This window comes from Dermacentor andersoni, chromosome 4, assembly GCF_023375885.2.
Source record: "Dermacentor andersoni chromosome 4, qqDerAnde1_hic_scaffold, whole genome shotgun sequence".
NCBI classification, from domain to species: domain Eukaryota; kingdom Metazoa; phylum Arthropoda; class Arachnida; order Ixodida; family Ixodidae; genus Dermacentor; species Dermacentor andersoni.
Genome location: NC_092817.1, coordinates 80,559,523 through 80,573,533, shown reverse-complemented (window position 1 = coordinate 80,573,533; position 14,011 = coordinate 80,559,523). Strand labels below are relative to the sequence as shown.

The 14,011-nt window shown below is 43.9% G+C and overlaps 2 protein-coding genes across 3 annotated transcripts in view; one reads left to right on the top strand and one right to left on the bottom strand.

The window, feature by feature from the left end:
* M6 (neuronal membrane glycoprotein M6) overlaps window positions 1-6,750 on the top strand; it is a 13,829-nt gene extending 7,079 nt beyond the window's left edge. For both annotated transcript variants that reach the window (XM_050183291.3, XM_050183290.3), the window contains exon 4: window positions 40-6,750. In XM_050183291.3, the coding sequence (XP_050039248.1) occupies window positions 40-335 (296 nt within the window). In that variant the 3' untranslated portion in view covers window positions 336-6,750. The remainder of the gene's footprint in view (window positions 1-39) is intronic.
* The window catches only part of SAK (Sak kinase), a 26,216-nt gene continuing 18,681 nt past the window's right edge, over window positions 6,477-14,011 (bottom strand). The window contains exons 10-11 of the mRNA XM_050183304.2: window positions 7,185-7,267; window positions 6,477-6,918 (exon numbers count right to left, since the gene is read on the bottom strand). Of these exons, the coding sequence (XP_050039261.1) occupies window positions 6,738-6,918; window positions 7,185-7,267 (264 nt within the window). The 3' untranslated portion in view covers window positions 6,477-6,737. The remainder of the gene's footprint in view (window positions 6,919-7,184; window positions 7,268-14,011) is intronic.

Sequence of the window (14,011 nt, the reverse complement as noted above, 5' to 3'; positions counted from 1 at the left end):
ATCGATCAATAAACAAATCAATTTACCCACCATTTGCAGAGTTTATGGTGAGCCAAGAGACGACACCGTTGCGGCACACAGGCGAGCCACTGTTGCTGCTGTGTGGGGCGCAACGCAAGGAGTTCTGCAAAGACTGGGTGGAGCCCTCGGGCTTGCTCCTGTGGCTCGGAGCTGCGGCTGCACTTCTGGTGCTACTGGGCCTGGTGCAGCACCTCATGTGCCTGGCGGCCAACTACGCGCACCTGCGCGACCAGCAGAAGCTGCTTGACCTGCAGCTGCTTCAGGACTTGCAGGACACCGAGATGACCACACTCGGATCTAAGGACCGCTTCTGAGCGACTACTTGCTGTGATCCGCGTGCATTGCTGCCTTCTTTACCTGTCATAGTAGCTCAGTGGCTGTTACATTCCATCACTCGACATGGGGTTGCGGGTATAATTTCCGGCCTTGGTGGCCACTCTCCAGGGGAAGAGGAATGCAACAAAATACCAAGGTTTCAGTGCACTTCAAAGGAGTATTGACATATATTTTCGAAGCTGTAGAAGCTCTATCATATGCTTCTTGCACATGAAAGGACAACAGTTGGCAAGTGTTATGGTTAGAAACACATATTTTAATTTGATACTAAAGTTTATCTCAAAATACCATCCTGGTGTCATTGACATTATCATGACACCGAGCAAAATTTGTAGATATCAGGTAGCAGTAAGGTTAGGTATGATGACATTGCTCATAAAAACTTAAATGAGAGTGCTGCATATGCGTGTTCTCGCAGTGCTTGCATAGCACTTGTAGAAGCAGTTACAGTTGCGAAAATGGGGCTAGCTAATGTATCGCAACACCAAGACGGCATCTGCATCCCGAGTACGGAAACTGAGACTGGTTCATAGAATACAAGTATCCTAGTAAGTTATTTAAGGCACTTTGACACTTGCCAGTATTTTTTTCCAGGGTTTAGAAGGTTTTGACCTTCATTTAAAGAAAAAAAATGAAATGGCGAGCTTGAAAATGTCTTGTGAGTACTCCTCTTACAAGAGGAACCAAGTGGCTGAATTAACCATGGAGCTGTCCGATGCAGTGTCCATCATAGCTGCTAGTGTACATTTGGGTCATGAAAAAAGGGAACAATCATTCATTCAATCATATCAGTCAATCATACTGCTTTTTACCTGTGATCCACTCCCCTTCGTCTTCTGCCTCTTCCCGGTGTTGCGTTGCTTCCCTATCAATTGCAAAGCAAAAACGCATCTGAGAGAAAGAACTGTTGGTTCCACTGTAAGTGTCCTACTAGCTAATGTCGTACACAGAAAAGCATGGAGGAAAATGTTGATGTGACGGAATAGACTTATCGCACCAGGCTTTCCAATGTGCCACTATCGTCACCATACAACCTTCCAGTAGTTGTAATCATTACTAGTGACCTCAATGGCAGCTGGGTTGTGTACGGGCACTAGGCTTACCGAGTGACAAGTTTTCCGGTGTTATCTTTAAGTAAGTGCACAGACTTGACAACAAGGAGGAATTGACCTCTCGAGTTGTTTGAAAAATGCGTGCATTAAAAATGGTGCTAAAAAAAACTTACATATTCCACCATTTGGTGTGTCTCAGCATACAGCTTCCTAGCATATTGGCAAGTTTCCAAAAATTATCAGTACAGTGAAGCCTCGTTAAACCGTAGTTGGTTGAAGCTCGGAAAAAGTACGTACTAAACGGTAGTACTGCTTAACCGAAATAATACGAGATCACCCACTTACCTGTCAGATATGGAACTCGGAGAGAGTGCGATGAAAGGGGAAAAAGCATGCAGTATTTATTCACTTCACGCGACAAAAGTGTTATCTGTTTGATGCCGCCGCGGCTAGCAGCGACGACAACAGCCTCAAACTTACTGAAGCTGCGAGCCAGCTTTACAGCCAGCCTCCTCTTTTTGGCAAGCACTTGCATGGCAGATTTCTTGTTGGCGTTGCATATTCTCTGTGCACGGGCATGGTAGCGTGGCAGAAGTCGCGGGGCGCCTTTTTAATTGCGGGGTGCTGTTCTCGTTGCGACTGTTGCATTCATGAGGCTGGCGTAACTCGCAGCTTCTGCCACTGTCGTGCCTAAATCGCTTGTGCTGTCGCTTTCCGTGTCGTCCTCATCACTGTCGCTAGGCGACACTTCGGCGACAACAGAGGCAACGATGGCGAAAAGTCAAACCTCGTAGCCCACATCTCTTTGTAGTCGCAGCAGCGCTGCCGAGCAACTTCTTTGCATTCCAAATGCCACACACCATAGTCTACAGTAGAGCCCTGTCTTATGCCAGCGCTGACTTCATGTCATGTTCGATTGCATGCACGATGTCTAATCTTTTTGCTATGCTGAACACCCGGCGTCTTTTTTATCCAAGCTTCGGCATGACTCGAGTCCTTGCTTGCACGACGCAACACTGCTACGGCGCCGAAATTATGTTGATGTGGCTTCACATGCACACGCACAGGGTGATTGGAGGCTGTTGTTCCAATCTCTGAGGCTTGTTGTTCTGCCGCGCCGCCCGATAGACATGACGCACCGCGATGTTTGCGTGATGAAAAGTGGAAACACTATGTGTTAACCGATACGTATGCAATAAGCTGGTACGGTTTATGCGGATACAAAACGCATTATGTTCAATGGCCGCTGAGTTGGGGATTTGACTTTACTACTTTTAAAATGAAACTACTGTTTAAGTGGGTACGGTTTAGTGAGGTTTTACTGTATTGTTGTGCTGGCTCGAACCATGCATGTGAGCAGTGAACTTGCCGTAATCAGTTCGTTGATGGCTGGCATCCGATAGCTTGAAAACACAGGTGTCATCAGTTGTGGTAGCACCCATGGTGGTGAGAAACTGACCGGTGGCTTTGTTGTTTGTTTCTTTTCTTTTGCCACTAGATGACACGAGAATGCACCTAGTTTTCGTGACTTTGATGAGTTGCTGCATTTTAATAATTACCTGTAGAGCGGAACTTCTTGACCTTATTGTTCATTACTTCGTGCTCTTTAATGGAAACCATGTCTAGAACATTGAGATCAGACACACCACCAGTTATGCTTTCATAAGGCTACATTTCATCCTGTTTCCTTTCTTGCTTGAAGTTCCATGTGTGTTTCACACAAACATTACAAGATGGCAGTCTGGAGCATCGTGGGAATGTCAATCAGTCTTGATCAATGAGTCCCTTTAATCTTTTCTGGGTTAGCCTATTGTTTTTCCAAATTGCAGCTTTTGTTCAGAGCAGTGGTTGTTCAACCTCAAGAACTGTAGTTCAGTTTATCGCAGGATTTCCTCTTGATTACTTAAATGAGCATTGCTCTGTGTGTTTCTGTTAAATGATTTTAACAAATGCATTCAATAGTGCATCCTCCCAGCTCGTTTCATTTTCTGCTTGTATCAGTTTCAGTACTTCAGCCAAGGCAGTGGATAACATTAAAGGTTCTGATATTGTCAAGATACAGTGGAAAAACAAAGTTGGTATGCCAAAAAGTTTGACTCGACTCAGCAATGACATTACAACCAAGTGGTTGTACTTGACTTTTATAAAGTAAGGCTGCCATGTGCACCACTTGTGTAAGCTGCAAAGAAAATTTTATAACCATTGAAAACCAGCATGGTGGGAATTTTCGTCACTTGTATTTCATTTATTCTAGTTATATTTAGTGATGGCACAAGCAGGTTAATCATCCGCATGTAACTCACCAAGCTGATTTTGCAGTACTTCGCTATCATTTTTTATCACTTTCTCGAAGAAGGTGTGTCGTCTAAACAGTTTGCATACACAATTCTAGTGGCGTTTGTGTGAAAACCTCGACAGCAAATGTTTGAATCTTCATACCAAGGCTACATTATTATAGCATTTCTTTTGTACGTTCCTGAGTGTGTAATGTATAATGGTAAGCCACATTTACAGGTGGAAGTTGCGAAAAAAAAATTTTTTTTTCTGGTGTTATCGATTGGTGGTGAGGTTCCATGTTTCACATTTCTTTTTGTAATCTCTGGCTCCCTTATTGTCAACATGGGCAACATTTTTGAAAGTGCCCATTTCAAAGAACATGTGCTGTTGTTTCATTTTGTGATCCAGATTTATTTTGAACCTATTTTATTGAGATATAATCAATATTTAAGCAGTTAAAACCACTCAAATGATTTCAGGTGTGCTTAAAAAGACTGCTTCATTGCAGCTATCCTCACATTGCTGGTGTGCATTTATAAATTTCAACACCTCTGCCCAGTCAGTGAGTAAGCTAATAGCATACATAAGAGTCCTTTTTATGATCTGTAGTAGCAGCAACTTGCATAACAGATTATTACTTTCAAGTAGTCCCGATGGCTTGTTTTGCTTTCTGTAGTAGGAAATCAAGGTCTACAATGTATATTAACCAGCTGGCAACGAGTTCATGACAGTAATGGTGCTTTAAAGGGGCACTAAAGGCATGTATTAAGTCGACGTGGACTGTTTAAACACCATTCCAGAAACTTCGCAACACTTGTTTCGTGTCAAGAAAAGACTTAGTTTACGAGAAAATTTTATCTTAAGGGTCCGAATACCTTTGGCGGAATTAAAATCTCCTGCCACCCAACGGGGGAGTGGCGACATTACATACACTATCACCGCCCTTTGCTGCCATCGGTGAGTAAAACGGCACCTGACAGACAGCGGTATGTTTTTTTGCACAAAATGCAAACGCGCGGCCATAGAGAAACTGAGCCAAGACAGAGCGGCGGATTCACCGCTGCAGCTGCTTTTGGTCAAGTGGCGGTGACCGTTTGGGCATCCCATGAGATCACGTGCAAGTGGAATTCTCTGCTACTTGCAGTTTGTGCGAGCTTTGCCAGCCAGCAAAACCACTGCAGCACTATGCAATAATAAAATTGCTGATAGGCGAAAGCGTGGGCAGCGCAGAGTCGAGCGAAAATGAAAGCTTTCGACCGCCCGCATCGTTGTCAAGGGGATGGAGTTTTTTTTCTTTCTAAAACTGAACTAGAGCTGGAGAGGTAAAATTTTATTTTGTCTTATGATGCAATACAATGATGTTTTTATAACAAGTGGCTGAGTACTAGTGACAGAATTCAAATGAGGAGTGCCTTTGTCATCGGGCAAGTACTTGAATGTCCTGCGGAAGTCTCTAATCATGTCCTGCATTTAGCTGAATTTCTCAATTACTAAGGCTTTTTTCACGATAATATTGATGCCTTAGAAATTGTCGAGCACTAATCTATTACCTTAGCTTGACTTAATATTTGCCTTTAGTGTCCCTTTAACGTGACAGAGAAAGTTTGCGTTCATATGATGCACGGTTCCAAGACAGTTATGAAATAATTGCAACTGCATGATCTCCTGTTTGAGTTTAGTGCGCATGCTTCTAAGAGACGAGATTGCCCATCAGTTATGCATGCTTTTTGAGTTTCCAGCTCATATGAGTAGTAGGTACTTGCAGCTAGCTTATTGTAAAGTGATTATACTCAAATGGGATACAGTGCAAAGGAAGACATGTGACCCAGCGTACTCTAAATGTCTCACATTGGTGTGGCAGCAACACCTCGTCAAGTGTGACAAAGAACATTTTCAGAATCGCTTAGATGTGATTAAAAGATAAAGCTCAAAAGACAAAGCAAGCACAGGTGTGCAGCGATACAATGTTGGATTGTTCTATCCCATCCTGGTGTAGTGTACAGCTGAAGGTTTTATGCAGCAAAATCTAGCGGTGCTTTTATGTGTGAAAGTGCGGATGTTAGCCATTGTACGTTAACGTCTGTGATTTCTTGTGGTTAGTACTTAAGCAAGGCTCATTCACACTCTGACATGCTTGATGTGCTTGGTGCCGGCGCCCAAATCCAAATAAACTGCTGCTAGCGTCATAAATTTTATTCTCTCTATATATATACACACTGTGTTGTGCACACTGAGGAAGGAAATAAACTAGGAGGGAAAATGATGTCACACTGCCAGCCTTCACAAGGTAGCTCTCCGTGAAGCCGTCGCACATATTTAGCGGGCCCAACGTGTGACTTTTGAGTCTCGGCATTACTTGGTGAATTCGGCCCAGTATGTTTGGTTTCAGCTAGGCTTTTGTCAATATATACTTTCTGGGATGCTATGTGAACTGCTTTGCACACATTTTCTTGCAATATACTTGTGCAACTTCAGTCATTTTTTGCAGCGAATACAGTTATCTCCTTCGGTGCTGCAAGTGTGGCTGCCACTGATTGCTGTGCAGCAGCCACGGTCTTCTCAGAAAAGCGCAAGCTGAGCAAAACAGTGAGTCGCTAAAACGTACTGCGACATGGGCTGACCTTTTTTGGCTTCTAATTTCATCACATGACAATCCATCCTAGTCTTCCTTCCTCCATGGTTGCACACATATCGTGTTAAGCTGGCACTCTTTTTCCACTGTCTCACTGCAATCCATTGGGTGCTGGCACCGGGCATGTCCAACACATTGGGGCAATAATGAGACGACTCTTGGTGAATGATCTTGCCCTTTTTATTTTTTGTTTATATACATTTAGTGCGTCTTCAGGCCATTCCACACTAGGTAGGTTTCGAAAGAGGTGCGATTCTGTTTCAGTGTATGGAGTGGCAAATAATGCCTGTGTCTTTCCGTCCAAGGAACCTCTGCTTCGTAGCAGAGAGTTGCCAAGTGTGATGTAGCATTTATTTTTATTGTTCGTATCCCCCACCTTACCCCCTTTAAAGCCAATAAAATGGCAGGCTGTGGTTTATTTACAAAAATCTATTTGTGCGTGGGAGAGACTGTTGGTGGGGCACTGTGGGCGTTGACATGCATGTTCCTCCTGTGAAACAGCTGCCTAGGTTTCCCAGTGGAGACAATGCACTACCATAGTCCTTGGAAAAGCAGCAAGATCCAAGAGACTTGCCGCTACCTTGATTGCCATGGGGTCGCCTGAAGGACAAAAAACAACAACAAATTATATGCCTGTGAGAGAAGTCAACTCACTTTTTCAAGTCTAGTGGGGGCCACTTTGTTGGGCACTAAGCATTCTACCTGTGGATAAATTTACCCATGGGTAAAAAGTGAAAGCCCATAGTTGTTCAAATTCACACCTTGGCAACGGCTCTCTCTGGCCTTTTCTTTCCCTGATCATATTGGCTGTCTCCATATATCATTCAAAATCACGGCATAAAGCAAGAAAATGAGAGCTGTCTTACCGGCCAAACACTGCAGGGTATATGTTCCAGCCTTCATCAGTGGCCTCCAGGGCCGATTCTAAAGCCACACAGCGCCGGTGGTACTGAAACATTGTGATGACCAACAGTTGACATGCAAGTGACATCATGCCGTCGGGCTTTTAGCTGTACAGCAAGCAAACAAGCTACACACATTAGCTAAACAAAGCAAACATGCTCATTGTTGGCTCCCTTACTGTCTATATAGCCACATAACTGGTCCCAGTTTATACATAGCAGGCAACAATGTAGAAGATTGCCCTTTCTGCATTCATTACCTTAAAAATAGTTCATCACATACAGTTAAACCTCGATAAAAAGAACTTCAATATAATGAAATTTTCGATATAACAAATTTAACTTCATAACCTATTGTCCATAGAACCTAATATAACCAAGTGTGTTTGTATGCAATTTCAATATAACGAAATTTTGCTTTCGCCGCAAAGGAATACCGAGACAATAGACAGTTTTCGTTGGGCGTCCGTAAGCACCCACTTGCGCAGCGCGCGCGCATGATACGGCAATAGTTGGCCGGACGCGAAAGCGGAGAAGGGGATTGATGACTTGCATAAGTAGGAACCAATAGTGTGCTACTCAGAGCGGCAATATGCCACCTTCTGAAACTGTGTAGCCAATATCAGCCGCCACGAAGTCAAACCACAAGCCGGAGTCGTATCTTAGGCAAGAGCGATACCGAAAAACGCACTCTCGCGGACACGCGAGAACGTCCCGCTGAGCCTGCAGCGGGTGCTACGCAGCTTTTGAAAAGCTGCGGGCACACGCAAGGCACCGTACGTGCTCCTGCGTACTGCGCATGCGCACTGACGCCTTTCCGAGTTTGCTGCGTACGCAAAGCTCCTGCGGACGCAGATGGTCATATGATTGAATTACAAGGGGCTGCTTGCAGACGCACCTCTAGAATCGCGCCACGTGACCACCGCCAAAGTGGAGCTGCATCATGTTCCGTGTAAAGTCCAAATGCGATAAGATCATATCATAGCCCGCGCACTTTGTGCTTCAAGTGCGACAGAAAATGTGCCAGGGTGAAATGGGGGGGGGCGTCTCGGTGGCCACGGCCGCAGATGGCTGTAAGCGCGGCTGAGCGCATATGCAGCTGTGCACCCTGCTCTAGAGGTAATCTGCCGCGTGTGCAAAGAGTGGGCATGCCCAAACAGCGTGGCATCATGGAAGCGTGTTTTCCTGTGTGTTTAGTATTGGAGGTTGTGTAATCTCGAGTTTTGGTGACCCGTTCGAGCGAGAGGCAGACGAAGCATTCGCTCACCGCTGCCGAAGCTTTTTATGATAGCATCGTGCCAGTGCGGGCGACGCTTTCAGCCGCGGTGGTGGAGTGAACGCGAAAGCGTGGCTGGCTTCGCTTAATTCATACTGCCGATGTGAAGATACCGTCGACACGGCATGAAACAGTACAATTCTTCGCCGAATCCCCAATTTATCAAAATGAATTATTTTCTCGTTTAAATATGCTTTTTTCGATTGCGCGATAATTCGGGAAATTCTGCGGCGCTTTTCCGGGTAAGAAAAATCTATCGGCGACTGTAATTATTTGTATAAAAGGTCGAATTTCAATATAACGAAATTTCGATGTAACGAAGCAAATTGCCAGTTTTACCTCCTTCGTTATATTGATGTTTAACTATATTGAAGCAAGAAAGTATTAAATAGTATGTGAATAGGTGTGTGACACTGACAATGATATGATGCCTAATTGGGTCTCGCAGGTCCAAGCCACTTCACAATCAAATGTAGAGACCGATGCATTTGTATGAACAAACTTGCTACTTGTGCAGATTCTACAAAACAGTGCTTGCGTCCATGACCAAGAAATACTTAGTCACACAATCAATGGAAGGAAACAAGGTATGAAAAGATTACGTGACTGGATGTAACGAACTTCATACGTCATAGCTGCAATAGACTCTTAAGGTTTGGAGAACTGCAGGGTGTCAAAAGCACTTTTCAGAATGTGCCAAATTCTACACTATTATGATTGCACTATATGTGTAGCTTCCACAGCCTTGGGGAAGCCATCGTATGTCAAGTATGATAAGATGAACACAAAGAACACACACAGGGCAGTAGTGTTCTCCTTCTATGTTCTTTGTGTTCTGTATTATCTGCATAATGATGACTTGCCCTACAAGTTGTTTTGAGTTTCCAGTCTCTCCTGCCAAGGATGAAACAGCGTACTGTAAGAGTACTAACTTTAGATATTCCTAACTAGTAGACGGCGTGCTCCAGTAATGAATAAAAATTCCTGAGCCCTGCTCACCAAAATCCACCTTTGCTTCCCTTATGCAAAACTTCCAAACAGCATCAAAGGCCAACTATGACGAAATTCCACTTGGCTAAATTACATGTTACTGAAAGGCCAGGTGCGTGCAAACACAAACACAAGCAGGAACAAACAGGACAACATAAACGGTGTTTCAACTGAAGTGTTGCTCAGTGGTGGAAAAGAAGAAAGACTCAAAACTTATCTGCTCACGGGAAGGCAGTGCCAACCCGCCAGTCATGGGCACTTGCAAAAGACAACTGTTTAGGCATGACAATTTTTGTTCGTGCTAAATAACCGAGGGCTGGCTTTCGTACGTGTAACACTATTAGTGATATGCCATTCCTCAACCATGCCCGCTGCATTGGCTTAGCAGCTATGGTATAGTGCTGCTGAGCTCAAGGTCGCCGGTTCGACCCTGGCAGCCACATTTTGAGTTTTGAAAAAACTGTTTACATAATTAAGTATTTACCTTTTTATAACTTCTTGTCCATAGAATACTGTGTATTTTGAACCTCAATATAACGAAGTATGTTTATAGGGGATTTCACTAAAACAAAGCTTCACTGCCGCTGCAAGGGAATGCCGAGACAATAAATGATAACTGCCGTGGGTGCAGTTAGTCAAATGGTTGAATTTCATGTGAATGTTTGCCGAAAACTTTACTCAAATGGCGCACTGTGTGACAAGACAGACTGCCAAAGCGGAGTAGGGCAGCAACGTAGCAGCAAGATCCTCTCGCTGTCACATTCCATATAAAGTCAAAGTATGATAAGATCCTATTGCGTGCCCTGTGCTGTGGGTGCAATGGGAAGCATGCAAGGATGAGCCTAGAAGGATGATGGATTGATGCGCACCAAGAGGGGGGGGGCGGGGGGCAGGTGAGCGGGCGTCTCTTCCTCTAGCCTGGTCGTGGAGCACCATACGTGGCTTGCACTCTATTTTAAAGGTTATCTGCAGCGGGTGCAAAGCTGATGTGAGGTGAGATGGCTGTGGCTTTATGTACGGTCTTCCCGTGCGTTTAGTGCTGGAGGTTGCGTGATCTCGAGTTTTGGAGACTCGTTGAAGCAAGGCAGATGAAGCATTCGCTTCCCTTTGTTGCCTCTAGGGGCGGAGTGGATGCAAAAGTGTAGCAGGCTTCACTTTGTACCGCCAATGTGAACATATCATCGCATGTCATGAAACCACATTTATTTATTTACAATACCTCAAAGGCCCCAGTGAAAGGGTTTTACATGAGGGGTGGGCTATTTACAAACGTGTTAGATGTTACAGAATTTTTTTATCGCTGTCTTGGAAGTCGGTGCTACTGGAGAGGAGCGCAACATGAGAAGGAAGGTCATTGCAATCTTGTGATGTTTTGACAAAAAATGAAGAAAGGTGCGCAGTTGTTTGAGCAGATGGCGGGTATACAGCTTTTTCGTGATTGGTGCGATCTGAATGATGATATCCTTGGTCGCCGACTCTCAAATTCAACAAAATAATGTTTTGCTTTAGAAATTAGTTGTTTTCTTTTGATTGCCCAATAATTTGGGAAATTTAGCGCTCCCTTTTATGTAAGAAAAATTTGTCGGTGACTTTACTTATTTTCATAAAAAGGTGAATATCAATATAGCAAAATTTCAATATAACGAAGTAAAGTGCCGAATTTCACCTGTTTCGCTGCATTGAGGAACCACCCTTCGGACTGAAAACAATGCAGTCCGCAGATAGCATATGTTCCTGTGAACATCTCAGCCAAACTTTGCATTCGTGCATGGCGCATGGAGTTCACAAGTGGAAAGTAATGTCACCTTTTTCTCAAACACTCTTTTCAAATGAGGCCTTCTCCTCACCAGCTTAGAAGCTGGTGAGGAGAAGATTGCAATCGAGGCAATCTTGCAATATCGGCAGGGCTGGTAATTCTCTGCATTTCTTCTTACCAGCCTTGATATACAGTCTACGCTCATTACAACGGACCCAGGTACAACAGACTTTCAGATATAATGGACCATAATTCAGCCTTAATTTGTTCTACCTATTTTATAGCAACAAAGTTCACTTTTAAAGGACTACAATGAACTATCTACTAATGCGGACGAAATTTGCGAGAATTTTTGTCGAAATCGGGGTTATAAAACAGAATTTTGCTGTGTTGACATGGGCTGGAAGCTAACTAGCGAGGGTCAGCCGGTGATCGTGGCTCAATATTTTGCGCACGATGGAGGGAGGAAAGCGGGGTGGAAGCGCCATCTATAGCGCTTACTCCGGTGGCTGCTGTTAACGGCGTGGCCGCCGTATCTTGAAAGCGATCTGCGATGTGGACACAGTGGGCCCAGTGCCGGTAGCTTTGTATGTGCTGTGCTTTCGACGTTTAGTTTGCGTTGAAGCGTGAGACAGCACGAAGGTCAATTCGCTCGCTGCTGCTGCCGCGTTTGCTTAATTTGCTGTCGCAATTGATGCTTCGCATATTGGGCGAAACTGCGAATTTTTTTGTTTGTCACTCACTCTTTCCATTAAAGTTAGACATCACGACGAAAGTTTTGGAAGTGAGGCATCTCGGATATTACGGACTTCGGATAAAACAATTTTTTTGTCGGATTATCAGGCTCCGTTGTAACGAGAGTCGACTGTAGCACCAAAACAGACTAATAACCATGTCACACGGCAAATCTAATGTCATTTACAACGAATGACATTCGCTGATAATGCCATTTGTTTGCTGTCACACGGTAAAACGTAATGACATTCGTCGAAAATGACATTTACAAACGAATGAGTTCGCCCAACTCATTCGTTTGGAACCGAATGTGTATCCTCGACACCACGAGTGTACCAGTGTTTCACAAACAGTACATGCTTCTTTTTTGTTTTAACAAATGATCACTGTTATTCTATCAATTTTATTACCTAATTGTTGCTTTAACGACATTGAAGTCCACCACGTGCGCAAATACAGAAAACTACTCTCAGTCCAGTGACCAGACAGCCGTCTTTAGCTTTCGCTGCAGCAGTCGTGTTGGTTCGCACCGGAGCATCTGCCGCGGCTGCTTCAATTGACTTGGCGTAAAAACATGCGCGTGTTTTCCTGTTGCACGCACCAAGAATGAGAATATTAGAAGCCCGCATGCACATCAGAACGCAGAACGGCGATGACATGCAACTGCCCTTCTCGTACCACTTTAGCAGATGTAGCGGACGCGCCTATCGTTCTCTTCGCCCTGTTGCTTGCCTTAGCTTTGGCTTGGCTTGACTCGACTTCGTTGGCAATGTCAACAAGTTAGTGATCGAACACTATGGTTTGAAAGCAACGATCACATATTCTAGTGGAATTTAGCATATTGGAAAATAATTTTTGGACAAAAGTGGGTTTGAGGCGTGTCTTTTTTTTTACTATCGTCATTGTCATCATTTTCAAATGACATTAGTTTTCGCCGTGTGACAGCGCGCTGTGATAATGACATTAATCGCAACAAATGTCATTTGTTGGAAATGACATTAGATTTGCCGTGTGACAGGGGTATAAGGCATTTGCAGATAAGACAAATCCCAGACCACAGCCTCCGAGATGTCAGCACACTACAGCTGCCACTTGTAGGTAATGGCGAGCAGCCGCTCCAGTTCTCAACGTTTTGGATTTTGTGTCTCATTTCTGGCAGGTGGTAATGACAATGTTTTTTCCAGTACTAAAAATTTTAATTTTTGCCAGCTTTTTGTGACACATCCACGCATATTTCAAAACAAAGTCACATGCGGAGGCTGCTCTGTATTTATACTTTTGATGAAACTACGCTTTTTATGGAGTCCAAAATTTTGCCTCTAAGGGAAAGGCAATGTGGCCCATATGACCACCTAAGTGCCTGTACGACTGACTACAGTTGTACAACATCTTTGCGATTGGTGGCTCAAAGCTACAGTGCAGAGACTGCTCACACAACCACTTCCATGGTTTGCATGACAAGTTGACGTTTTGTAATCTAATCACCAAGGAGCTACTCTCCCGTGTGATGCAGGCCACAACTTATTTGAAGCAGTCATCACACCATTTCTTTTAGGTTTTACTGTTTTTCTCGTAGGAAACAAGTATTCTGCCACAACAGAAGTATGAACAGATATTTATAGAATGCACTTGATTTGTCACTTGACCATCTGTAAAGCTGCCTTCTTCACCAGTGCCAGCTTTGACTTTTCTTTGTAACTTGCCTTTCAATACTTATACTGTATGTAGATATTGCTCCATGCACATAAACCCCATTCCAACAGAGGTAAAAGACGACATACTGCATTAGTGATCAAAAAACCTCATCGTTAGATATGATGGCAGCTGAAACTTGGCTGTAAATTGCGCAGTCTGCCATGTAAAAATGCACTGCTCTTATGTCACCTATATGTCATGCGAAACAATTGAGACCACTATGTGTGCAAAAATTAGTGTAAATAAAGAATGTTGCACGGTTATGTAACATGGCATACATGATCAGGACTCGGAGTTGAACAGACAGTACAAGTTTTTCTGACATACATGAATCCTGAA